Source organism: Carcharhinus amblyrhynchos, unplaced genomic scaffold (assembly GCF_965287045.1).
Source record: "Carcharhinus amblyrhynchos unplaced genomic scaffold, sCarAmb.v2.hapA scaffold_44, whole genome shotgun sequence".
Taxonomy (NCBI): domain Eukaryota; kingdom Metazoa; phylum Chordata; class Chondrichthyes; order Carcharhiniformes; family Carcharhinidae; genus Carcharhinus; species Carcharhinus amblyrhynchos.
The window spans coordinates 2,775,214-2,803,207 of record NW_027649785.1 but is presented as its reverse complement, the minus strand read 5'-3'; the positions used below and the strand labels follow the sequence as shown (position 1 = coordinate 2,803,207).

The window sequence follows — 27,994 nt, the reverse complement described above, 5'->3', positions numbered from 1 at the left end:
AGGCATCAGGCCACCCACCCCCCCCCTTCAAGTGAACACAAACCAACTTTGTCCAATCTCCTCATAGGCCACAAATCGGCTGCTGAAATAAGAAGGAAAAAGATATGAAACAAAAAGTACGAAGAGTCTGCAGGCTTTAGAATAACAAGTTTGATATTTATTAATAATAGAAGATCCCAGTGCTTTGGATTGTGATGTGCAATCCACTGAATTAAATAGGTTGGCTATCCTTGGTAAATTGGCTATAAGTCCATTCTGTTGACTGGCAGCATCTCCATCTCCTGGGCTGTCTCGAGGCAGTTGGTTGCACTGGAGGTAGATAGAAAAGACTCGTATTCAACATAACTCTCATCTGCCTCTTTACTTTTAAAGCCCAAACTGCATATAATTTTGTGTATGATCTCATCCAGGTCCTCTGCCGAGGGGACATTTAGGTTCGAGCAATTTGACATCCAGGCATCATGCTCCTCCGCACTCCTTAGCAGCAACTTGTTTGTCTCTGAGGAGACAAAATCCTTCATGTCGATCCCCTTGACCAGCTCCTTGAAGTATTGTGAGACTGAGATACTGCCCTCCTGTGGGATTTGGGGAAGTCCCTCCTGCTGGGCAAACCTGGCCACCTCAACCCGGAGCAGCTTGTCCTCCTTGAGAAAGTGCACAGGGTTCAAGTGGGAGTCCAGCAGGCGTTTCATCTGCAGGTAGAGCTGGGTTGGGCCATGGAGGGCAGCCAATGTATCCTGCAGCTTCTCTATCTTCTGCACCCTCTCGCTCTCCACTTTCATCTTCAGTGTGTTGATTTTGGACTTCAGTTCCATCAGCAGGCTGGCTCCCACAGCGTCGATCATCATCTTTGTATCTTTGCAAGCAGAGACTGTGTCATTCATCAGCTTCTCAATTTCCTGTTGGAATGGTGATGAGAAATTGTTTGAGTAAACATAGAAGATTGGGGCAGGAGTCGGCCATTTTGCCCTTTGAGCCTGCTTCGTCATTCATTTTGAACATGGCTGATATTTCAACCCAACAGCCTGATCCCATCTTCCCCTACATCCTTTGATTACCTTCACCCCAAGAGCTATATCTAACTCCTTGAAAACACACACTGTTTTGGCCTTAACTACTTTCTGTCGTAGTGAATTCCACAGGCTGGCTACTCTGTGGGTGAAGAAATTTCTCTTCAGTTCAGTTCTAAATGGATTACCCTGTATCCTTAGACTATAACTAACCCTGATTTTGGAAACCTGCACCGTCGGGAAGATCCTTCCTGCAGCCCACCCCCTCCCAATGCAAGTGATTGTGTCTCTTGGACAGAGTAGAGAATAAACCAATCATGGAGTCTGACTGACTGAGGCCAATTGGTTCTTGTCTGTTTGATCAAACTATCCAGTCAATCCTGTTAGAGAGTCTTTTTGGGGTTGTGGTGGGGTGGATTTTCACTCCCATTCTTTTTGGGCAGGTTGGGCGACGGGAGTGGAAAATCTCGAGAGGCCCAATTCACGTTTCATGCTGACATAACTGTCCCCGACCCCCACCAGTGGAATAACGGGGAATCCTGATCCTCAATGTTGGGAGCATCATTGTAATATATTCACATATCATTATAAGAACATAAGAACATAAGAACATAAGAAATAGGAGCAGGAGTAGGCCATCTAGCCCTTCGAGCCTGCCCCGCCATTCAATAAGATCATGGCTGATCTGTTGTGTCTCAGTTCCACTTTCCCGCCCTCTCCCCATAACCCTTAATCCCCTCTCTTATCAAAAACCCATCAACCCGCTTCTTAAAAATATTTAGCGAGGCAGCCTCCACCACTTCAACGGGCAGAGAATTCCAGAGATTCACCACCCTTTGAGTGAAGAAGTTCCTCCTCAACTCCGTTCTAAACCGCCTCCCCTTTATCTTGAGGCTGTGCCTCCTAGTCCTACTGTCTTTTTTGAGTGGGAAGAGTCTCTCCACCTCTATCCTATCTATCCCATTCATCATCTTATACGTCTCAATGAGATCTCCCCTCATTCTTCTAAACTCTAGCGAGTACAAGCCTAGTTTATTCAGCCTCTCCTCATAGCTCAACCCCCTCAACTCCAGCATCAGCCTAGTAAACCTCCTCTGCACTCCCTCCAAGGCCAAAATATCCTTGCACAGGTGCGGCGCCCAAAACTGCACACAGTACTCCAGCTGCGGCCTCACCAATGCCTTTATGCCTGAATCATCACTCCCCACCCCGTTGGTGTGAGGGAGAGAATTACGACTGGTTTCCCATGGCTTTCCCCTGGTGGTCGGCCCTCATTATTGTTGGGGGAGGGGAGGGGTTTTGGTTGCACTGAGGGGAAAGGTGCGATAGGATGAAGAGCCCTGATGAACTTTCATGCACAAGGGTGGCCTTTAAAAACAGTGCGCAATCTTTAAAAATAAAACAATGTTTTTTGTTCTGTTTCCAATGATATGGTGGGAAAGTCACCGTTTCAGCTTCAATGCTGTTTTTCTCACCCGCTGCCAAATACAGGAAAAATTCTGCCCATTGTGAAAAGTTCTTGCTGCTAACACTGGGAACCTGATGTGGCCCATGTTCAAATCCCAGCAATAAAGCCTAGTGAGCACCAAGTTCATTTTGAATAAGCCTCGGTGTACTCCAGCCTGTCCCTTTAAAATTGAAACTTCTGTGCATTGGGCACTGAAACACACAATGCCAAATGGTAAAATGTGGACCTTTGTGCCTCCACACAGATGCGCACATCTGCACACACGCGCGCGCACACACACGCACACCTCCTGATGTCTCCTGCCGCCATTCACATTGGGGATCAGTCCCAGCTGAGACCAGCTAATTCCATTACTTTAGGTAAGAAGGTTCACTCGCCCTGAGCTGCATCCATACTTGTGGTGAGTGTCAAGGACAGCTGCTGGGAGAGTGCCCCTGGTGAAGGATTCATAGGGGACAGAATACAATGGGGATGGAAGATATTCTGCAGTTGTATAAAACTCTGGTTCAGATCTGACCTGGAATACAGTGTTCGCTTCATGGCATTGCACCTCAGGAAAGATACACTGACCTTGGAGGGGAAGAAATGCAGATTCACCAGAGTAGTTCAATTCACTTCTTGCACCTAGTGGTGCACACAGGCGGGTCTGTCGCCAGGCCTTATAATTTGACGGGTGCCACTCCACATCAAGAATGGCTGACCAGGAGTCTCTCCCACTCTTGCCACCAGCCATTGGCATGTTTGGGAGGAATTGACACTCAGCCTGTTTGGCCGTGTTACGAACGCACCCTCCTGACCATAAAGGACCTGATTGGAACATGAAGCCAGAGCTTCTGACTCAGAGGCAAGGATGCTAACCCCATTGTGCCACAAGACTCCCACAACAAAATGATACAGGGGCTGAAAGTTGCTTACATTATGCCCAGCCCTTGTTCTCTGGAGTAGGCTGGAGTGCAATTGAGGCTCTTAAGTGGCCAGTTAAGGGCTTCTTTCCCACCTAGCCTCAATTTTCAGGCTAGTGGGGTTCAGGAGTGTGTGTGTGTGTGTGTGTGTGTGTGTGTGTGTGTGGAGAGGGAAGAGGTGGTGGTGGGGTAAAGAGGAGAACCCTGCTCAGGTCTCAGGTGGGGATGAGAGTTGGGGCACCTCCATTGATTACATTCTTTCAACATCGCCCCCCCCCACCCCACATCTCTAACCCCAGCCCCCTTCTGCCTTCTAAACCCCACCCCCTGTGCCCACTTCTCTCTCCCCTGAAATCCTCATAGTTACCTGATCCTTGATTCTGGTATTTAGACTCTGGGGGAAGATTTGCAGCCCCAGTTCTGTATGCCACAACCTTTGATGTAGTTGGGACTTGACATCTGCTGGCCATTAAGATTAACTGGCAGCTCTCTGAGGAGGGACTTCCTACTGCGTGTGGGCAGAAGTCCCGTCTCCAACCAATGACCGAAACATACTGAATGAGAAATTCCCCTGAAGACACTCAACAAATTTCTCTCCATTCAGGCTCCTAATACTATAGCTGTAGATTCTTAATTCCAGATATTTTTTATTGAATTCAAATTCCACTATCTGCCATGACAGGATTCGAAACTGGGTCCCCAGAGCATTAGCTGAGTTTCTGGATTAATAATCTAGTGATAATACCACTGGGCCATCACTTCCTCAAATGCTGCTTCGCAATGTTTAGCCACCCTGCCTGAACAAACAGAAAACATCTTGTCTGATTTCTCCTTTAAACTAGGAACACCGTCATGGTTTGATGGGAACCTTGACCCTTTAGAGTATTCAGCTGTGTCGGTGAGGTCACCAGGAAGAGGTGTTTTAAGGACATTCCGTGGGTGGACTGAGTCATGACACACAAAACGAGACCTCTCCCAAGGTAGTCGCAAAGAAAACACAAAGGTGAATCATGATGATGAAATAGCTGAGTATTTGAGTGCTGTTCAACTGCATACTGTAATTATTGTGCAATTAAGCGCAGCGAGATTAATTGCTCTACATTGAAATGAATGGGCCACTCTCCCACATCATTGACTCATGTAATTTAACACAGAATATGAGTGGGGGACTGAGTTAGAGCTTCCCTGGTGGCCTCGTGCCAAGCCACCTGTGTCAGAGAGTCCCCTGTTCAGTCCTGGGCTGCAAGTCTCTCCCCAGTTCTTGTTGAAACATATCTGATTCTCAGGGGGCTTGACAGGGTAAATGCTAAGAAGATGTTTCACCTCATGGGAGAGTCTGGGACCAGAGGATACAGCCTCAGAATAAAGGGGTGCCAATGTAAGACTGAGAGGAGGAATTTCCTGTCTGAGGGTTGTGACTTTGGAACTTCTTGCCACAGAGAGCTGTGGGAGCAGAATCCTTGTGTATATTTAAGTTGAGGCAGAAAGATTTTTGGTCAGTAAGGGAATGAAAGATTACGGCACAAGGGTGAGATAGTGGATGCAAGAAATGTCGGATCAGCCATGATCCTGTTGAATGGCAGGGCAGGTTCGAGGGGCAGAACAGTCTCCTGCTGCTCCTATTTCTTATGGCCTTACAGATATGTTTGGGGGGGGATGCTTCTGGCAGATGCTGCAAAGTGACACTGATTTCATTCTACTGCCTGTCTCTTCCTTGTGATCTGGGTGACCCCATAGATAGTGTGTGGTGCCTGCTGGTTAAGCAAAGGGCACTGCAGGACCGAGAAAGATTTCCACAGAATTAATATCATTCAGTTTTAGAGTTTATTTTATTCATTTTGAAGGAAATCATTTCTTTCTATTTCTGGCACTGGTGCAATGCCGTATAATCTGCTGGGCTGGGTTAGACACCATGATCCCATTCCATTCAAAATTGTTGTCCAGATTGGTTGGGATCCCTGTACGGAGTCTTCAGGTGGAGGATTCAGCATGGGATCTCTGTATGGGGTCTTTTTAGTGGATTCAGTATGGGATCTCTATGAAGAGCCTTGGTAGAGGCTTCAGTATGGGACTGCTGCACAGGGTCTTGGTACAAGGTTTGGCGCAGAACTCAGGACTGGGTTCGCAATGGGGTCCTGCTTTGGGATCTCCATAAGGCCTTGGTATTGGGATGGGTCAGAAGTCTGGGTTCGATTACTAGTTTGATTGCTAGTTTGACAGCAGGCAAAAAGAGGGCCTAGAGGCAGTTAGCAGCATTAAGAAGAGTTGGAAAAGAAGATCCAGAGACAGTAACCACCAGCTAGAAAAGCTAAAAAGCTTTGGATAGACAGGGACTTATTAGGGAGAGTCAACATGGCTTTGTGCGTGGTCGGTCATGTTTGACCAATCTATTAGAGTTTTTCAAGGAGGTTACCAGGGAAGTAGATGAAGGGAAGGCAGTGGATGTTGTCTACCTGGATTTCAGCAAGGCCTTTGACAAGGTCCCTCATGGGAGGTTAGTTAGGAAGGTTCAGTCGCTAGGTATAGGTGGGGAGGTAGTAAATTGGATTAGGCACTGGCTCAATGGAAGAAGCCAGAGATTGTGGAGGATTGCTTCTCTGAGTGAAGGCCTGTGACTAGTGGTGTGCCGCGTGTTGTGTGTGTGGTGTGTTGGGACCATCGTTGTTTGTCATCTATATCAATGATCTGAATGATAATGTGGTAAACTGGATCAGCAAATTTGCTGATGATACAAAGATTGGAGGTGTAGTGGAGGTTTTCAAAGCTTGCAGAGGGATTTGGACCAACTAGAAAAATGGGCTGAAAAATGGCAAATGGAATTTAATGCAGACAAGTGTGAGGTATTGCACTTTGGAAGGACAAACCAAAGTAGAACGTACAGGGTAAATGGTAGGACTCTGAAGAGTGCAGTTGAACAGAGGGATCTGGGAATACAGGTACAGAATTCCCTAAAAGTGATGTCACAGGTGGATAGGGTTGGAAAGAGTGCTTTTGGTACATTGGCCTTTATAAATCGGAGTATCAGGTATAAAAATTGGCGTGTTATCGTAAGGTTGTATAAGGCATTGGTGAGGCTGAATTTAGAGTATTGCGTATAGTTTTGGTCACCCAGCTACAGGAAGGATGTAAATAAGGTTGAAAGAGTGCAGAGAAGGTTCTCAAGGATGTTGCTGGGACTTGAGAAGCTGAGTTACAGAGAGAAATTAAATAGGTGAGGTTTTATTCCCTGGAGCGGAAAAGAATGAGGGGAGGTTTGATAGAGGTGTATAAGATTTTGATGGGTATAGATAGAGTGAATGCAAGCAGGCTTTTTCCACTGAGGCTAGGGGAGAAAAAAACCAGAGGGCATGGGTTAAGGGTGAAAGGAGAAAAGTTTAAAGGGAATATTAGGGGGGCTTCTTCGTGCAGAGAGTGGTGGGAGTGTGGAATGAGCTGCCGGATAAAGTGGTAAATGTGGGGTCACTTTTAACATTTAAGAAAATCTTGGGTGGGTTCATGGATGAGGGGTGTGGAGGGATACAAAAATAATACAAACACACAACTAAAGATCCTGTATTTGAGTGCATTTGTAACAAAAATGGGTGACACAGGAGCACAGTGGTTAGCACTGCTGCTTCACAGCTCCAGGATCCTGGGTTTGATTCCCAGCTTGGGTCACTGTCTGTGTGGAGTTTGCACATTCTCCTCGTGTCTGCATGGATTTTCCTCCGGGTGCTCCGGTTTCCTCCCACAGTCCAAAAATGTGCAGGTTAGATTGATTAGCCATGCTAAAAAATTGCCCCTTAGTGTTCTGAGATGTGTAGGTTAGAAGCATTAGCAGGTAAATTTGTGGGGATGTAGGGGTAGGGAATGGGTGGGATTGTGGTTGGTGCAGACTCAATGGGCTGTTCGGTTTCTAAAAAAAAAACAGACAAATTGACAGTGCAAATAGAAATAATTCCATATGATCTGATAGCCATTACAGAGACATCACTACAGGATGGCAAAGGCTGAGACCTGAATATCCAAGGGTATGTGATATTTAGCAAGGGCAGGAAGCTAGGAAAAGCTGGAGGGATAACAGTGGTACACTAAAGAGAGAGAGAACCTTACTTCTAGAGATCAAGTTGTAGAAACAGTTTGGGTAGAGATCAGAAATGATTAAGGTAAGAAGTCACTTGAGAGTGGCTCATAGGCTCCTAACAGTAACCGTACTATAGGACACGGTAAATAGGAAGATATACTGGGTGATTGTGAGGAAGGTACAGTGATAATCGTGGGTGATTTCAATCTAAATATCCCTGGATGATGACCATTACTCAGAGCAGCACATCCTAGTATCAACCAGAGAGCAGGCAATAATAGAATTGGTAACATGCAATGCTCACAACACGAGGTTAAAGTCCATCAGGTTTATTTGGTAGCAAAAGCCTCTAGCTTTTAGAGCGCTGCCCCTTCATCAGGTAAGTGGGAGTTCTAATCACAAACAGGGCACAATGTCAATTTACAAAATAATGGTTGGAATGCAAGTCTTTACAGGTAATCAAGTCTTCAAGGTACAGACAATGTGAATGGAGAGAGTGTTAAGCACAGGTTAAAGATATGTGTATTGTCTCCAGACAGGAAAGTTAGTGAGATTTTGAAAGTCCAGGCAAGTCATGGAGGTTAGATGGTGTGACATGAACCCAAGATCCCGGTTGAGGCCGTTCTCATGTGTGCGGAACTTGGCTATCAGTCTCTGCTCAACAACTCTGCGCTGTCGTGTGTCATGAAGGCCGCCCTGGAGAACACTTACCCGAAGATGAGAGGCCGAATGCCTGTGACCGCTGAAGTGTTCCCCAACAAGAAGAGAGCAGTCTTGGCTGGTGATTGTTGAGTGGTGTTCATTCATCTGTTGTCTTAGGGTTACCATGGTCTCCCCAATATACCATGCCTCGGGACATCCTTTCCTGCAGCGTATCAGGTAGACAATGTTGGCTGAGTTGCAAAAATATGTGCCGTGTACCTGATGAGATGATGGCATCCGTGTCGATGATCTGGCATGTGTAACAGAGGTTGCTGTAACAGGGCTGTGTGGTATGTCATGGTCACTGTTCTCTGAAGGCTTGGTAGTTTGCTGTGGACAATGGTCTGTTTGAGGTTGTGCGAACACCACACAACCCTGCCACAGCAACCTCTGCAAGAAGTGCTGGATCATCGCCACGGATGCCATCATCTCACATGAGAACGCCATCCACCAAGTACATGGCACATACTCTTGCAACTCGGCAAATGTTGTGTACCTGATACACTGCAGGAAAGGATGTCCCAAGGCATGGTGCATTGGGGAGACGATGCAGACACTACACCAATGGGTGAATGATCACTGCTCAACAGTCACCAGGCAAGACTGTTCTCTTCCTGTTGGGGAACACTTCAGCGGTCAGGGACATTCGACCTCTGATCTTCGGATAAATATTCTCCTGGGCGGCCTTCATGATACACGACAACACAGAGTCGCTAAGCAGAAACTGATAGCCAAGTTCTGCACACATAAGAGCGCCTCAACTGGGATCTTGGGTTCATATCACACTATCTGTAACCCCCATGACTTGCCTGGGCTTGTAACATCTCACTTACTGTCCTGTCTGGAGACAGTACACATCTCTTTAACCTGTGCTTAATGTGCTCTCCACTCACATTGTCTGTATCTTTAAGACTTGATTACCTGTAAAGACTCGCATTCCAATCATTATTTTGTAAATTGAGTTTGTGCCTTTATATGCCCCGTTTGTGAACAGAACTCCCACCCACCTGATGAAGGATCAGCGCTCCGAAAACTAGTGGCTTTTGCTACCAAATAAACCTGTTGGACTTTAACCTGGTGTTGTGAGACTTCTTACTATGTTTACCTGAGTCCAATGCCGGCATCTCCACATAATGTACAATACACAGGATTAATTAATTACCTCAGAGGGAAGATGCCTGTAACTGCCTGATTTAATTTCACATTCAGTTTGAGGGAGTGAGGAATGTATTTAAGACTAGTGCTTTAAACTTAAATAAGGGCAATCATAAGGCCATGAAGACAGTGAGTGGGCAAATAGGTTAAGGAATAGGTCATTAGAGATGCAGTGGAAGATATATAAGGAGATTTTTCAGGACAATCCCATAAGAAAGGAAGGTCGGGATTTCCTACACGTTTGCATCTGGAGGGTTCAGCGATGGGAGCGATAAATATTGCAAAGTCGCATTTTACATCAGCATGAATACGTGATGTGATTGTCGCCTCCCCCTGTCCGTGACAGGAATGTCACAGTTAATTAACATGTCATTATCAAACCCAGATCCCCCATGTCAAAAGGTGCACCTACAGCAGCAGAGCAGTGTGAATCACGACTGGTCTCTGAAGGTGGCCACCTGGGGAGATCAGGTACGTTCAGCGCTCAGGGGCAAGAAGGTCCTGCCCAGGTAATGTCTTAGCATCAAACTGGTAGCTCCAGCACTACCATGGAACCAACATACCTGGGCCCGGATAGTGTAAGCTTGATGCCAGGGTAGTGCCCTGGTAGTGCTGGGGGCAGCCAGAGTAGTTCCGGGAAGGTCCTCAGTGAAATGGTTTGCTTGCTGTGCTTTGGAGCGATCTTTAAAATGGCACCCCAGATCATTGAGTGTCTAATTTGATAGCGGAGAAGACAAATCACAGGTTGCCCTATCGTGGGAGCCATGCATTTAAGATTTTGTTTCTAAGTGTTGCACATTATGGTGGAGAAAGCCATCCCTGCCATCAACGGCTTCAATGCTGCTTTTCCCACTTAACGTTTGCCTTTGACAATAGTGGGGAAAATCCCGGCCAAAGACTGTAAGGGAGGATGAAACATCCACAGCTAATTAAAGAACTTAAAAATAACAAAATTAAACAGTATAAAATTAAATTGGAAGAAGTATATAATACCACAAAGATGAGTGATGGGTAAGAGGATTTGACAGATTATGAAATACAGCAAAGAATGACTCAGATTGATAACAGAGAGTGAAATTAGAGTACAAGTGAAAGCCAGCTAGAAATATAAAAACCGGGTTATAGTTTCTACAGGTACTTAGAAGATGAAAAGAGTAAAGTGAGTGCTGGTCCTCTAAAGATTGAATCTGGGGAATTAATAAAGGAAAATAAGGAAATGGTGATGAATTGAACCTCAATGGTTGGTAAGTTGATGGAGAAGATCCTGAGAGACAGGATTTATGAACATTTAGGGAAGTATAGTATGATCAAAAGTAGTCAGCACGGCTTTGTCAAAGGCAGATCGTGCCTTACGAGCCTGGTTGAGTTTTTTGAAAATGTGACTAAACACATTGACAAAGGAAGAGCGGTGGATGTGGTTTATTTGGACTTCAGCAAGGCGTTCAATAAGGTCCCCCATGCAAGGCTTATTGAGAAAGTGAGGGGGCATGGGATCCAAGGGGACATTGCTTTGTGGATCCAGAACTGGCTTGCCCGCAGAAAGCAGAGAGTGGTTGTGGATGGGTCTTTTTCTGCATGGAGGTCGGTCACCAGTGGACTGCCCCAGGGATCTGTTCTGGGACCCTTGCTGCTTGTGATTTTTAGAAATGAGTTGGATGAGGAAGTGGAGGGATGGGTTGGTAAGTTTGCCGATGACACAAATGTTGGTGGTGTTGTGGATAGCGTGGAGGGATGTCAGAAGTTGCAACGAGACATAGATAGGATGCAAGACTGGGTGAAGAAGTGGCAGATGGACTTCAACCCGGATGTGTGGTGGCTCATTTTGGCAGGTCCAATGGGATGAAGGAATATAATATTATTGGTAAGACTCTTGGCAGTGTGGAAGATCAGAGGAATTTTGGGGTCTGGGTTCATAGGACTCTCAAATTGGCTTCACAGATAGGGGATGTGCATAAGAACATAAGAAATAGGAGCAGGAGGAGGCCATCTAGCCCTTCGAGCCTGCCCCACCATTCAATAAGATCATGGCTGATCTGAAGTGGCTCAGTTCCACTTTCCCGCTTTCTCCCCATAACCCTTAATCCCCTTGCCTACCAAAAACCTATCTACCCGTGTCTTAAATATATTTAGTGAGGTAGCCTCCACCACATCAACGGGTAGAGAATTCCAGAGATTCACCACCCTTTGAATGAAGAAGTTCCTCCTCAACTCTGTTCTAAACTGCACTCCCCCTTATCTTGAGGCTGTGCCCCCTAGTCCTGCTGTCCTTACTGAGCGGGAAGAGCCTCTCCACCTCTACCCTATCCATCCCTTTCAGAAGGCGTATGGTGTACTGGCCTTATCAATCGAGGAATTGAGTTTAGGAGTCAGGATGCTGCAGCTGTATCAGACCCTGGTCAGACCGCACTTGGTGTACTGCGCTCAGTTCTGGTCACCTCATTACGAGAAGGATGTGGAAGCCATTGAAAGGGTGCAGAGGAGATTTACAAGGATGTTGCCTCTTTTGGGTGGTATGCCTTATGAGGATAGGTTGAGAGAGCTCGGTCTTGTCTCCTTGGAGAGACAAAGGATGAGAGGTGACCTGATAGAGGTGTATAAGATCATAGAATCATAGTATCACAGAACCCTACAGTGCAGAAAGAGGCCCTTCAGCCCCTTGAGTCTGCACTGAACACAATCCCACCCAGGCCCTACCCCCATATCCCTACATATTATACCCACTAGTCCCTCTAACCTACGCATCCCTGGACACTAAGGGGCAATTTCTTAGCATGGCCAGTCAACCTAACCCACGCATCTTTGGACTGTGGGAGGAAACCGGAGTACCCGGAGGAAACCCATGCAGACATGAGGATGTGCAAACTCTACATGGAGAGTGATCTGAGCTGGGAATCGAACCCAGGTCCCTGGAGCTGTGAAGCAGCAGTGCTCACCACTGTGCTACAGTGCCGCTCTGATGTTGAGAGGTATTGATTGGGTGGATTCTCAGAGGCTTTTTCCCAGGGCTGAAATGGCTGCCACAAGAGGGCACAGGTTTAAGGTGCAGGAGAGTAGGTACAGAGAAGATGTCAGGGGTAAATTTTTCACTCAGAGGGTGGTGGGTGGGTGAAATTGGCTGCCGGCGGTGGTGGTGGAGGCGGATTCGATAGGGCCTTTTAAGAGACTTCTGGATGAGTATGTGGGACTTAGTAGGATTGAGGGTTATAGGTAAGCCTAGTAGGTATGGATATGATCGGCGCAACTTGTGGGCCAAAGGGCCTGTTTGTGCTGTAGTTTTTCTGTGTTCTATTAACAGATATTTTGCATCTGTCTTTACTGTCGAGGATATAAATAACATCCCAGAAATAAGTATTCAGGAGGTGAAAGGGAGGGAGGGATTAAAGCAATTAGAATCACCAAGGAAAGGGTACCTGGAAAATTATTGGAACTAAAAGCTGCCAAGTTCTCGGGGTCTGATGGATTTCATTCTAGAGTCTTAAAAGTGGTGGCTGCTGAGATAGTAAATGCATTGGTTTTAATTTTCTAAAGTTTCTGAGGTTCTGCATGGAAAGGTCCCATCACGCAAGAAAATAGCAAATTTACCACCTCTATTTAAGAAAGGAGAGCGAGAGAAAGCCAGAATGTACAGGCCAGGCCATCCGTTGTAGAGATCTCAGTTCAGCTTTCAGCACAGGGTTTAATCACAGCAACCTATATATACGTAACTTCTGGCATGATTAAAAAGTTCAAAAGAAAATCGCAGGAACATTATTACAAGACAAAGTATGATATGTGGCAGTATTAGGACAAGTTACACCTCCCCAGGTTACTGTGGGAGATGAGGGAAGAGATTGCAGAGCCCCTGGCGATGATCTTTGCGTCGTCGATGGAGACAGGAGAGGTTTTGGAGGATTGCGAATGTGGTTCCTATTTTCAAGAAAGGGAACAGGGATAGCCCTGGAAATTACCGACTGGTGAGTCTGACCTCAGTGGTTGGTAAGTTAATGGAGAGGATTCTGAGGGACAAGATTTATGAGCATTTCGAGAAGTTTAGTATGATCAGAAATAGTCAGCACGACTTTGTCAAGGGCAGGTCGTGCCTTACGAGCCTAGTTGAGTTCTTTGAAAATGTGACTGAACACATTGACGAAGGAAGAGTGGTAGATGTGGTTTACATGGACTTCAGCAAGGTATTTGAAAAGGTCCCCCATACAAGATTTCTTGAGAAGGTGAGAGGGCATGGGATCCAGGGGGCTTTGGCCTTGTGGATCCAGAACTGGCTTGCCTGCAGAAGGCAGAGAGTGGTTGTGGATGGGTCTTTTTCTGCATGGAGGTCGGTCACCAGTGGAGTGCCCCGGGGTCTGTTCTAGGACCCTTGCTGTTTGTCATTTTCATAAATGACCTGGATGAGGAAGTGGAGGGATGGGTTAGTAAGTTCGCCAACGACACGAAGGTTGGTGGTGTTGTGGATAGTCTGGAGGGATGTCAGAAGTTGCAGTGTGACATAGATAGGATACAAGACTGGGCGGAGAAGTGGCAGATGGACTTCAACGCAGATAAATGTGTAGTGGTCCATTTTGGCAGGACCAATGGGATGAAGGAGTACAATATCAAGGGTAGGAGTCTTAGCTGGGTTGAGGAGCAGAAGGACCTTGGGGTCCGGGTCCATAGGACTCTCAAATTGGCCTTGCAGGTGGAGGATGTGGTCAAGAAGGCGTATGGTGTACTGGCCTTCATTAATCGAGGGATTGAGTTTAGGAGTCGGGAGGTAATGCTGCAACTTTATAAGACCCTTGTCAGACCCCACTTGGAGTACTGTGCGCAGTTCTGGTCACCTCATTACAGGAACGATGTGGAAGCTATTGAGAGGGTGCAGAGGAGATTTACAAGGATGTTGCCTGGATTGGGAGGCATGCCTTATGAGGATAGGTTGAGGGAGCTAGGTCTCTTCTCCCTGGAGAAACGAAGGTTGAGAGGTGACCTGATAGAGGTTTATAAAATGTTGAGAGGAATAGATAGGGTGGATTCTTGGAGACTATTTCCCAGGGCTGAAATGGTCGCTACGAGAGGACACAGGTTTAAGGTGCTGGGGAGCAGGTACAGAGGAGATGTTAGGGTAAGTTTTTCACTCAGAGGGTGATGAGTGAGTGGAATCGGCTGCCATCGGTGGTGGTAGATGCGAACTCGTTGGGGTTTTTTAAAAGACTTCTGGATGAGTACATGGGATTTAATGGGATTGGGAGTTATAGATAGTTCTATGGCCTGGTAGGTATGGATATGATCGATGCAACTTGTGGGCCAAAGGGCCTGTTTGTGCTGTAGTGTTCTAAGTGTCAAAAATCTTGGCTGAAGACGTTTTCAGGATCATCTAAAAGGCGGAAGGGAGGTCACGAGGTTGATTGGTTGATGGGTCAAGAGATTTAGGGGCAGTTATGGTACTCATGGCCCTGGCAACTGGAGGAATAGTCACCAGTAGTGGTCGATTCATTTGGGGATACTCAAGAGGTCAGAATTGGAGGAGTATAGATATCTCAGAGGTTTGTAGGGCCAGAGGAGACTACAGGAATAGGGAGGGATGAGGTGATGAATGTAGAAAAACAAGATGAGAGTTTTAAAATTGATGAATTACTTTAATTAGGAGCCAGTGTAGGTCAGTGAGCACAAACGTGATGGAGGATGGGACTTAGTGAGAGTTAAGACATGGGCAACAGAGTTTTGGAAGATCTCAAGTTTATGGAGGAAAGGAGGAAGGCTGGCCAGGAGGAATGGCATCGGTGGCGCAGGAGCAGAGTTTGTAGCAGGGTCTGAAGAGGCAAAGGCTTTGGTCTTTCCAGTATTCAATTGGAGGAAATTTTGGCTCAGTCACTGCTGAGTGTTGGACAAGTGATCTGATCATTCGGAAACAGTGGAGGATTCAAGAGAGGTGATGCGGAGGTAGAGCTCTGTGTGATAGGCAGGATTTGGAGAGGTGACAACATGTTCAAGGATTTAGAATTCAGTATGGGGAAAATCAGTTGGGTCCCTATAAGTTGACTGCTCCTTACCATCCACTTGATCGAATTCATACTGTGATGTCTTTCCAATCCCAGGTAACTAACTTGGATCACGTTCAATATCTCAACAGAGATTAATGAGAGGTTGCTTGTTGGAGGGGGTGGGGTGAGGGGGTACGGAGGGGGGATGTTGCTTCAAGGCTGAGCTTTGAGCTGTCTCCTCTCCCTGTGTGTACAGTTTTCAGCAGAAAGTCAGTGGTTAGCACTCAGGAGCAGTCTTATCTAACACAGTACTGATTAGGGACAGTCAGCATGGCTTTGAGAGTGGAAAATCATGTCTCTCAAATTTGATTGAGTTTTGAAGGGGTAACCAAAAAGTTAGGTGGGGCAATGCAGTTGATGCAAGGCCTTTAACAAGGTACTGCATGGTAGGTTGTTGCATAAAGTTAAATCTCTCAGGATCCAGGGTGAATAGCCAATTAGATACAAAATTGGCTTGACCATAGAAGACAGAGGGTAGTTGTAGAGGGTAGTTTTTCCAAACTGGAGGCCTGTGACCAGCGGTGTGCCTCAGGGATCAGGGCTGGTTCCACTGTTATTTGTCATTTATATTAATGATTTGGATGAGAATTTAGGAGGTATGGTTAGTAAGTTTGCAGATGACACCAAGAGTGGTGGTATAGTGACAATGAAGAAGGTTATCTAGGATTGCAATGGGATCTTGATCAATTGGGCTAGTAGGCTGATGAATGTCAAATTGGGTTTATAGAATCATAGACTTCCTGCAGAAGGAGGCCATTTGGCCCATCAAGCCTGCACTGACAACAATCCCACCCAGGCCCTAACCCCACATATTTACCCTACTAATCCCCCTGACATCCCCGAACAATAAGGAGAAATTTAGCATGGCCAATCAACCTAACCCACACATGTTTGAACTGTGGGAGGAAATTGGAGCATCTGGAGGAAACCCACGCAAAGATGGGGAGATTGTGCAAACTCCACCTCAGACAGTCAACTAAGCTGGGAATTGAACCTGGGTCACTGGAACTTTGAGGCAGCAGTGCTAACTATTGTGCCACCTGTTTTAATTTAGATAAATGTGAAGTGACACATTTTAATAGATCGAACCAGGGCAGGACTTAATCAGTTAATGATAGGGGTTGGGGAGAGTTATAGAACAAAGAGGTCTAGTGGTACAGGTTCATAGCTCCTTGAACGTGGAGTCACAGATAGACAGGGTGATGAAGAAGGCATTCAGCAGAAAGTAGGGGAGCCTAAAACTAGAGGGCATAGGTTTAAGGTGAGAGGGAAGAGATACAAAAGGGTGCTGTGGGGCAATTTTTTTGCACAGAGGATGATGAGTGTCTGGAATGAGCTGCCAGAGGTCATAATAGAGGTGGGCGCACAATTTTGTCTTTTCAAAAAGCTTTGCAACAGTTACATGGGTGTGATTGGGCCAAATATGGACAATTGGGAATAGCTTTGTGGTTAAAAACTGGGCTCCATGGACAAGTTGGGTCAAAGGTCCAGTTTCCATGTTGTAAATCTCTATGACTCTATGACACTTGAATGAAGTTACTCCCTCCATCTGAGAACCTGCCTGGCAATTTCTACACATCTCTTCCAGCCTGTAAGGGTGGGATGGTGATGTTGGTGGTGGTGGGTGAGGTCGGAGAGATGGGCAGGAATAGGCAGCATCTTTGTATCTGTTTTCAGTTGGAATAACAATCTAATATGTTAGATATTTGTGTGGAAACATGGTTTAGGATGGCCAACTGTGGGAGGTACCTGGATGGTTCTTGATGCACTCTCACTCCTCATGTGAAGAGACTTCATATCTTCAGTGAAACATTTCTTCCTTTGCTGATAAACATCGGAGAGTTTAGCAACACTGTGACATTTGTGATCTCCAAACAGCTTGCAAATGCTGCATATGGGCATGTCATCGTGCAGGCACATCTGTGAAATCAACACAAGGGCTAATGACTGAGATTGCAGCTATGCCAAACTCTGTGTGGTGCATCTCACTCCTGGTACACCCACACACCACTCAGACTCAGCAGGAATCTTATACATGGGTCAGAATTGCATGGTGGGATATCAGGAACAAATACATCAACTAAACTCACTGATTTATCGAGGCTGAGTCTTGGTACAGAGAGTGAGGGTCGACTAGAGAACAACGCACTGTTTTGTGTCCTGGGTGGTCCTCGCTGTGTGAGGGAAAGAGAAAGGGACTGGGGGGGGTTGGTAATATAGATGAGAGATTGACAGAGACAGGGAATGAGAGGTATGGAAAGAGGAAAACAGAGAAAGTGAGAGGGACAGAGAGGTGGAGAGAGAGAAATTGACAGAAACAGATTCCCGGAACAGGTTGCTTGGCAGTTGTTTGAAAATGGAAACAAATGCAGAAGGGGTGTTTGAGAAAATGAGAAAGATTGAGGGCTGGTTGAGGTGTTCTTGTCGTGGACCTTTCCATCTCCTGGGCTGCTTTCATTCGGCGTTTTACAGGGTTCAATTCTCTCCCCACACCTAGTGGTGCTGTAAGGCAGACTTTCGTCTGTTTCCATAGCTAGTAATTCATGGAACAGGTTGCTTGGCTGTCGTCAGAGGCTTATAGCGTGAGGAGCGCCACTCCACATCAAGTGTGGCTGACTAGGTGCCTCTCCCGCTCTTTTATAGCCAGCCATTGACTTGGTTTGGAAGGATTTTGCAGGTTGACACTCACCCTGTTTAGCTGAGTTATGAATGCACCTTGATTGGCCATCAAGTGCTGGGCTGGGACTCGAACCCAGCGTTTCTGGCTCAGAGGCAGAGACTGTCACTCACTGCACTACCAAATCTCTTATTTTTCCAGACTATTCTTTCTCATTATTGGCCCAGGACACTAAATTTTTTTGCCTCTTGCAGGAGAGTATATAGCTGTGGAGAGAAGAGGCGATGGGGGAGTCTGGTGGTAGGGGAGGGAGGGGGATGGGGGAATGTTTCATTCTAATGCTCCAACCATCATGAATGTGCGGCAGACTTGACCAGCTGTTTATTCTTTCTCTCTCCATCATTTTGCGTACGTTAATATGAAATGGTGAATTTGTGGAACTTGCCTTCAAAGTTCCAGGACACTAAAGTGAGAGGAGCTGAGTTATAAGTTGCTGCTTCCCCTAAAAATGGCAAGAACCCAAAGAGGTGGGTCAGGGTTGGAGTAGTCACTTCCAGAATGCTGCCCCTGTTCTGGCTGCTGCTTGAAAATTGTGCTCTTTCAGAAGCAAGTTTCCAAAGTCTTTCAGTAGTTTTTAATCTATGCACTGACCGTGGGTGACACAGTGGGCACATTACCAGTGTATATAAACCTAATCTGAAAAAAAATCCCCTACGTGTATGGCTGCAGTGAAATGCAGCTGCTAATCTCACCAGGTTCATGAGTTCCTCTTTGTGCTTCTCACACATTTGGGTTTGTTGGCTCAGCTCCTCACTGCAGATAATTTCCAACTCTTGCTTAAACTTGTCCAGCACATTTTCCGCAAAAACGTTTCGCTTTAAGATGCCAATGCCTTTTCCGCGCAGGTACGTGAGCTGAGGGGGGAATGTGTGAGTGAAAGTGTCAATTAGAGAAATTGTCATTGTGCCTCTGTAGGTTTCACACTTGTCTTGGCTAAAATTCATCCCTGAAAACATAAGCACTAAAGCAGATGGTCTGTTCATTATCACATTGCTGTTTGTGGGATCTTGCTGTGTGTAAATTGGCTGCTGTTTTTACTAAATTCAGGGACAATGCTTCAAAAGTACTTTATTAGTTATAAAAGGCTTTGGGTCATTGGTTATTATAAATGCAAATCATCTCTGCAGTTTAAGCTTTTCTTCATGGATGACTCCCTACCCTCTGCTGAAGACATGTCACATTAGATCTTGCTTTATGCCATGTGGTTGGTGGGCAACTGCTTGAGACTAAAACAATTTGTTTTTAACCAAACTTGACTCTCACTGACCCACATGTTTGTGCTATCACTAAGTCCACCTATTTCCATCTCTCTAACATCGCTTGCCTTCACTCCAGTCGCAGCTCATCTGCTCCATGTCTCTCTTAGCTCTGGAAATGACTATTCCAGTATACTCTTGTCTCCTTGCTCACATTCCACCCTCCATGAACATGGGCCTTCCCGTCTCTTAATTTGAACCAAATCATCCCTTTGCTCATTGACCAACACGCTCTCTCCTGGTCAAACAACAACTTGATTTTAAAATTCTCATCCATGTTTTCAAATCCCTCCATGGTGTCATCCCTCCCTATCTCTGTAATCCTGTTCTAGTCCCGCAGAGCTCCAGTTTCCTGTGCTCATGTTTTAATCTCTCTACCACTGGTGGCCATGCCTTCAGTTGCATAGGTGCCAAGCTCTGTAATTCCCTCCCTCTGTCTCTCTGCCCCTCCCTCTTGCTTATCTCCTTTTAAGAAACTCCTTAAAACCAAACCCTTTGACCAAGCTTTTGGTCACCTGATCTAATATATCTTTAGATAGCTCTGTGTCATATTTTGTTTTACAGCAAAATGCTCCTGTAAAAAGCATCTTGAAATTCGTTTTATTGCTTTATAAATAAAACTTTTTTTTAGTCTGCTATTGAAGTAGAATTAATTACACTCTGGCATGTCACTTTAAGTGCTACATGGTGTAGTTGCTGTAAGTTGGCATATTTTGAGGTCAATTGCAGCTAATTTCTCTTACATCATTGGGACAGTTAGAGTGTAATGTTTTCTCTTTTGATTGCCAATCAGTTGCAAATCTTGGCTTCCCTCCAGGGTCAACAGCAAGTGACTGCGGGGTGACCTGATTGAGGGGCATAGACAGGGTGGATAGGGAACAGCTGTTCCCCTTAGTTAGAGGGTCAGTTATGAGGGGACTCAGGTTAAAAGTGAGGGGCGGGAGGTTTAGAATGGATTTGAGGAAAAGATTTTTACTCAGAGGGTGGTGACGGTCTGGAATGCGCTGTCTGGTAGGGTGGTGGAGGCAAGATGCCTCACATCATTTAGTTGAATGGATCAGCAAAGGCATTAGAAGTGTGTGGTGATTCATTTTGGCAGGTCAAATGGGATGGCGGAATATAATATTAAGGGTAAGACTGTTAGCAGTGTGGAAGATCAGAAGGATCTTGGGGTCTGGGTTCATAGGACTCTCAAATCAGCTTCGCAGGTAGAGGATGTGGTTAAGAAGGCATACGGTGTACTGGTCTTCATCGGTCGAGGAATTGAGTTTAGGAGTCGAGAGATAATGCTGCAGCTGTATAAGACCCCGGTCAGACCACACTTGGAGTACTGCACTCAGTTCTGGTCGCCTCATTACAGGAAGGATGTGGAAGCCATAGAAAGGGTTCAGGGAGATTTACAAGGATGTTGCCTGGATTGGGTGGCATGCCTTACGAGGATAGGTTGAGAGAGCTCGGTCTCTTCTCCTTGGAGAGATGAAGGATGAGAGGTGACCTGATAGAGGTGTGTAAGATGTTGAGAGGTATTGATCGAATGGCTTCTGAGAGGCTTTTTCCCAGGGCTGAAATGGCTGCCACAAGAGGGCACAGGTTTAGGGTGCTGGGGAGTAGGTACAGAGGAGATGTCAGGGGTAAGTTTTTCATTCGGAGGGTGGTGGGTGAGTGGAATTGGCTGCCGGCAGTGGTGGACGTGGATTCAATAGGGTCCTTTAAGAGACTTTTGGATAAGTACATGGGACTTAGTAAAATAGAAACTTATAGGTAAGCCTAGTAGGTAGAGACATGTTTGGCGCAACTTGTAGTCTGAAGGGCCTTGTTTGTGCTGTAGTTTTTCTATGTTTCTAAGGTGGCTATTCAGCCCATCATGGCAATACTGATTCTTGAAAATGCTATTCAATCAGTCCCACTCTGTTCTTTCCACAAAACCCTGCACATTTTCCCTCTGAACATTGCTAATGAATCTACTTCCCCTGAGCTTTCAGGCAGTGTATTCCAGATCACAACAACTGACTAAAGAAAACTTGAAAAAAGACCCTTCAATTCTCCTTTTTTTTTGCCCCTTTGGGGAGGTAGAGGTGGTGTAGTAGTATTGTCAGTTTTCTAGTGATCCAGGGTAATGCTCTGGGGACCCGGGTTCAAATCCCACCATGGCAGATATTGAAATTTGAATCTAATAAAAATCTGGAGCTAAGGCTGGAATTTTACTGTCTGGCCCACCACGAAAACTGGTGCAGGCGAGGGGCAGACCATGGAAACGTTCGTTGACTTTAGGTGGAATTTTAGTTTCGGGATGAATGAGGCCATGAACTCCTGCCCTAAAAATCTGATGGTGACCATTGTCGGTTGCTGTAAAGATCCAACTGGCTCACTAATGTCCTTTAGGGAAGGAAATCTGCTGTCCGAAGGAATTCTGCCGGCCTTACCCAGTCTGGCCTACGTGTGACAGTAAGAAGTCTCACAACACCAGGTTTATTTGGCAGCACAAGTTTTTGGAGATTCTGAAAGCTTATGCTGCCAAATAAACCTGTTTGACTTTAACCTGATGTTGTGAGACTTCTTACTGGGCCCACCCCAGTCCAACGCTGGCATCTCCACATCATGCCTACATGTGACTAAAGAGCCACAGCAATGTGGTTAACTCAACCTTCTGAAATGGATGATCAAGCCACTCAACTGAAGAGCAATTAGGGAAGAGGTACAAATACTGGCCCAGCCAGCGATGCACTCATCCCATGAATGAATTAAAAAAATGTTAAATTCCTTTGGCTACCGACCCTCTTGATGTAGCGATGCCGGCGTTGGACCGGGGTAAACACAATAAGAAGTTTCACAACACCAGGTTAAAGTCCAACCAGTTTATTTGATAGTAATCCCACAAGCTTTCGGAAATGGTGTTCCTTCATCAGGTGTGTGGAAGGTTCTGATCAGAGAAAGGAATATAAAGTCACACACAGTTTACAGAACACTGATTAGAATGCAAGACTTTACAGCTAACCTGCTATTCAAATCTTAAAGATGCAGATAATGTGAGTACAGATAGCATTAGCATAGGTTAAAGAGATGTCTCCAGACAGTACAGTAAGTAAGATTTTACAAGCCCAGGCAAGTCATGGGGGTTACAGATAGTGTGATGTGAATGAAAGATCCCAGTTGAGGCCGTCCTTGTGTGTGTGGAACTTGGCTATCAGTCTCTGCTCAGCGACTCTGCACTGTCGTGTGTCGTGAAGGCCGCCTTGGAGAATGCTTACCTGAAGATCAGAGACTAAATGCCCGTGACCACTGAAGTGTTCACTAACAGGAAGAACATAGAACATAGAACATTACAGCGCAGAACAGGCCCTTCGGCCCACGATGTTGCGCCGACCAGTTAAAAAAATACAACAACAACAATGACCCACTAACCTAAACCAATCCCTTTTCGTCCATAAACCTGTCCACAGACCTCTTAAACGCCCCCAAACTAGGCGCATTTACAACTGCAGCAGGCAGGGCATTCCAATCCCTCACCACCCTCTGGGTAAAGAACCTACCCCTGACATCTGTCCTATAACTACCCCCCCTTAGTTTAAAGTCATGCCCCCTCGTGCTAGATTTTTCCATCAGAGGAAAAAGGCTATCACTATCCACCCTATCTAAACCTCTAATCATCTTATATGTTTCAATAAGATCCCCTCTTAGCCGCCTTCTTTCCAGCGAAAACAACCCCAAATCCCTCAGCCTCTCCTCATAGGATCTCCCCTCCATACCAGGCAACATCCTGGTAAACCTCCTCTGCACCCTCTCCAAAGCCTCCACATCCTTCCTGTAATGTGGGGACCAGAACTGCACACAATACTCCAAGTGCGGCCGCACCAGAGTTGTGTACAGTTGCAACATAACGCTACGACTCCTAAATTCAATCCCCCTACCAATAAACGCCAAGACACTGTATGCCTTCTTAACAACCTTATCTACTTGATTCCCAACTTTCAGGGATCTATGTACACATACACCTAGATCCCTCTGCTCCTCCACACTATTCAAAGTCTTCCCGTTAGCCCTATACTCAACACATCTGTTATTCCTACCAAAGTGAATTACCTCACATTTCTCTGCATTAAACTCCATCCGCCACCTCTCGGCCCAGCTCTGCAACCTGTCTAAGTCTTCTTGCAAACTATGACACCCTTCCTCACTATCTACCACACCTCCGACTTTGGTGTCATCAGCAAATTTACTGATCCACCCAACTATACCCTCATCCAGATCATTAATAAAAATCACAAACAGCAGTGGCCCCAACACAGATCCCTGAGGCACACCACTTGTAACCGAACTCCATGATGAATATTTACCGTCAACCACTACCCTCTGTCTCCTATCCGCTAGCCAATTCCTAATCCAGTTCCCTAGATCACCCCCAATCCCATACATCTGCATTTTGTGCAGAAGCCTACCATGGTGAACCTTATCAAACGCCTTACTAAAATCCATATACACCACGTCCACTGCCTTACCCCCATCCACCTCTTTGGTCACTTTCTCAAAAAACTCAATAAGGTTAGTAAGGCACGACCTACCCGCCACAAAACCATGCTGACTATCTCCAATCAACTCATTACTCTCCAAATAACTATAAATCCTATCCCTAATAATTTTTTCCAAAACCTTGCCCACAACAGAAGTGAGACTCACCGGTCTATAATTCCCGGGGAAGTCTCTGTTCCCCTTCTTAAACAATGGGACAACATTCGCTAACCTCCAATCATCTGGTACTATACCAGAGGCCAACGACGACCTGAAGATCAGAGCCAGAGGCTCTGCAATCACTTCTCTTGCCTCCCAGAGAATCCTGGGGTAAATCCCATCCGGACCAGGGGACTTATCTATTTTCAGACCCTCCAGAATATCCAGCACATCCTCCTTATCAACTGTAACACTGTCAATTCTACTCCCCTGCAACCCAGTGTCCTCCTCAGCTATATCCACGTCCCCCTGCGTGAACACCGAAGAGAAATATTGGTTCAATGCTTCACCAATCTCCTCCGGTTCCACACATAACTTCCCTCTGCCGTCTATAACTGGCCCTAACCTTGCCCTAACCAACCTTCTGTTCTTGACATACCTATAGAACGCCTTAGGATTCTCCTTAACCCTATCAGCCAAAGTCTTCTCATGTCCTCTTCTAGCCCTTCTTAGCTCGCTCTTCAACTCCCTCCTAGCCAATCTAAAGCTCTCTAGTGCACTATCCGAGTGCTCACGTCTCATCCGAACATAAGCCTCCTTTTTCTTTTTAACCAACGAGTTAAAGGAAGGGAACAGTCTTGCCTGGTGATTGTCGAGCGATGTTCATTCATCTGTTGTCATAGCGTCTGCATGGTCTCCCCAACATACCATTCTTCAGGACATCCTTTCCTGCAGCGTATTAGGTAGACAACATTGGCTGAGTGGCAAGAGTATGTGCCATGTACCTGGTGGATGATGTTCTCACGTGAGATGATGGTATCCATGTCGATGATCCGGCATGTCTTGCAGAGGTTGCTGTGGCAGGGTTGTGTGGTGTTGTGGTCACTGTTTTCTTGAAGGCTGGGTGGTTTGCTGTGGACAGTGGCCTGTTTGAGGTTGTGCAGTTGTTTGAAGGCAAGAAGTGGGGTGTGGGGATGGCCTTGGCGAGATGTTTGTCTTCATCAATGATATGTTGAAGACTCTGGAGAAGATGTTGAAGCTTCTCTGCTCTGGGGAAGGACTGGACGATGAAGGGTACTCTGTCCATCGTGTCCCTTGTTTGTGTTCTGAGGAGGTCGGTGCGGTTTTTCACTGTGGCGCATCGGAACTGTTGATCGATGAGTTGAACACCATATCCTGTTCTTATGAGGGCATCTTTCAGCGTCTGGAGGTGTCTGTCGCGATTGTCCTCATCTGAGCAGATCTTGTGTATACAGAGGGCTTATCCATAGGGGATGGTTTCTTTGATGTATTTAGGGTGGAAGCTGGAGAAGTGGAGCATCGTGAGGTTATCCGTGGGCTTGTGGTACAGTGAGGTGCTGAGGTGACCGTCCTTGATGGAGATGCGTGTGTCCAAGAATACCACTGATTCTGGATTCTTGGACACACGCATCTCCATCAAGGACGGTCACCTCAGCACCTCACTGTACCGCAAGCCCACGGATAACCTCACGATGCTCCACTTCTCCAACTTCCACCCTAAACACGTGTTAAAGAAGCCATCCCCTAGGGATAAGCCCTCCGTACATACAGGATCTGCTCAGATGAGGAGGATCACACCAGCCACCTCCAGACGCTGAAAGATGCCCTCATAAGAACAGGATATGGTGCTCAACTCATCGATCAACAGTTCCGACGCGCCACAGCGAAAAACCGCACCGACTTCCTCAGAAGACAAACACGGGACGTGGTGGACAGAGTACCCTTCATCATCCAGTACATCCCCGGAGCGGAGAAGCTACGACATCTTCTCTGGAGTCTTCAACAAATCATTGATGAAGACGAGCATCTCGCCAAGACCATCCCCACACCCCACTTCTTGCCTTCAAACAACCACGCAACCTCAAACAGACCATTGTTCACAGCAAATTACCCAGCCTTCAGGAGAACAGTGACCACAACTCTGCCACGGCAACCTGTGCAAGACATGCCGGATCATCGACATGGATGACATCATCTCACGTGAGAACACCATCCACCAGGTACACAGTACATACTCTTGCAACTTGGCCAACGTTGTTTACCTGATACGCTGCAGGAAAGGATGTCCTGAAGCATGGTACACTGGGGAGACCATGCAGACAATACGACAACGGATGAATGAACACCGCTCGACAATCACCAGGCAAGACTGTTCTCTTCCTGTTGGCGAACACTTCAGCGGTCACAGGCACTCAGCCTCTGACCTTCGAGTCAGTGTTCTCCAAGGCAGCCTTCACGACACACAACAGCGCAGAGTCGCTGAGCAGAGACTGATAGCCAAGTTCCGCACACGTGAGGACGGTCTCAACTGGGATCTTGGGTTCATGTCGCACTATGTGTAACCCCCATGACACTTGCCTGGGCTTGCAAAATCTCGCTTACTGTACTGTCTGGAGACATCTCTTTAACCTATGCTAATGCTACCTCCACTCACATTATCTGCATCTTTAAGACTTGAATAGCTGGTTAGCTGTAAAGACTGGCATTCTAATCAGTATTCTGTAAACTGTGTGTGACTTTACATGCCTTTCTCTGATCAGAACCTTCCACACACCTGACGAATGAACAGCATTTCCAAAAGCTTGTGGGATTACTATCAAATAAACTGGTTGGACTCTAACCTGATGTTGTGAGACTTCTTACTGTACTGATCCTCTTGCCAGCGGGGAGCTCTATCAAAATGCTTAATAATTTTGAAGACCTCATCTTCTCTTAATCTTATTTGGCTTAGCCATCATCTCTTGTCTCCCCTAGATAACTGAAGACCCCAAGTACTGTTTTGTTAAATCTGTGCTGCAATTTCTTCAAGACCTTGATATCCTTCCTAAAGTCTGGTGCCCAGAATTGGACAGGGTACTTCACCTGATGCCTAATGAGTGATTTATAATGGTTTGGGTCCTTCCTTATTTTTGTAACCTGTTTACAAAGTCAAGAACCGTGTTTGCTTTTTAAAAAGCTTCACCAACTTGTCCTGCTGCCTTCAAAGATTTGGGTATGTGCTCCCACAGGTCTCCCTGCAGCCCCTGTAAAATTCTACCATTTAGTTCCTACTGCCATTTGCCATTTGTCAGTCCAGAATGTGTTACTCACACTTTCTCTGTATTAAATACCATTGGTCAGGTGTCTGCCCATTGCACCAATCTTTCCATGTCCTTCTGAACTTTGTTACTATCCTTCTCACTGTTTGCTGTATTTCCAAGTTTTGTGTCATCTTTGAACTTGGAATATATATCCTGTGTGCCAATTCCAGATCATTTCAATCAAGAAAGTATATTTAAGTTACACGCATACAGTGTATAATAGAATAATTAAATGGCAACATTTAATTTGAAAGAAACACGGGACAGCGACAATCCCCTCCCCTCCCTCCACCCCCACACTAATTATCACCAAAGAATATTCTTTTCCTACTTTTCTGCACATGGGGCAGAAGAAGTGACCATTTACGTGGGTGCAGTTCTGCGAGAAGAGTGTTGCCTCGATGCATTGTTTGCAGTAGTTGTGACCACACGGCAGCTCCAGCACAGGGGGAGTGAACAGCTCCAGGCACACCGGACACGACAGTTCCTTGGCCAGTGCTTCATGGGCAACATTCATTGCGGCAATCTGTCAGACACCAGCAGAGAAACACATTGTCCTGGGATCCTTCGGAATCTTGCTGTGCTGGCGACGGTACCGTCACAAAAATAAAAGAAAACAAATTGCCTCAAAGATCCCAAACTCCTTGTTGGTAAGGAGATGATGCCATAATATACATTCTATATGGTTTCAATAACCATGTCACAAAGGGATTCCTCTTTGAATCTACATGGCTGTTAACAATTAGATTGTAGATGTCATAATCCAGCAATAAGAATTCAATCTGTAAGAAACATTACGTATCACACTGGTGGTGGAGTCCATTTACTCTAACCTGCCCATTGGTTAATCATAAAATCATTGACCACAGCCGGAATTTTCCAGGCCCTTCCCATTGGCAGGATCTTCCAGTCCCATAATGGGTATGACTGGTGAGCAATGCAAATGGCCATTGACTTCAGCGGGACTGGAAGGTCCCACTG

At 46.1% G+C, this 27,994-nt stretch overlaps 2 protein-coding genes across 2 annotated transcripts in view; one reads left to right on the top strand and one right to left on the bottom strand.

Moving 5' to 3' along the window:
* Window positions 1–27,994, top strand: part of LOC145337152 (synaptosomal-associated protein 25-like) — a 298,706-nt gene that overhangs the window by 34,932 nt on the left and 235,780 nt on the right. The gene's annotated exons all lie outside the window — the stretch shown is intronic.
* On the bottom strand, window positions 243–27,530 carry LOC145337154 (tripartite motif-containing protein 54-like). The gene is made up of 4 exons (XM_080181943.1): window positions 27,345–27,530; window positions 18,684–18,845; window positions 17,064–17,234; window positions 243–899 (listed from the first exon to the last, which is right to left on the bottom strand). The coding sequence occupies exons 1-4, from the start codon at window positions 27,528–27,530 to the stop codon at window positions 243–245; spliced, it is 1,176 nt and encodes a 391-aa protein (XP_080038069.1).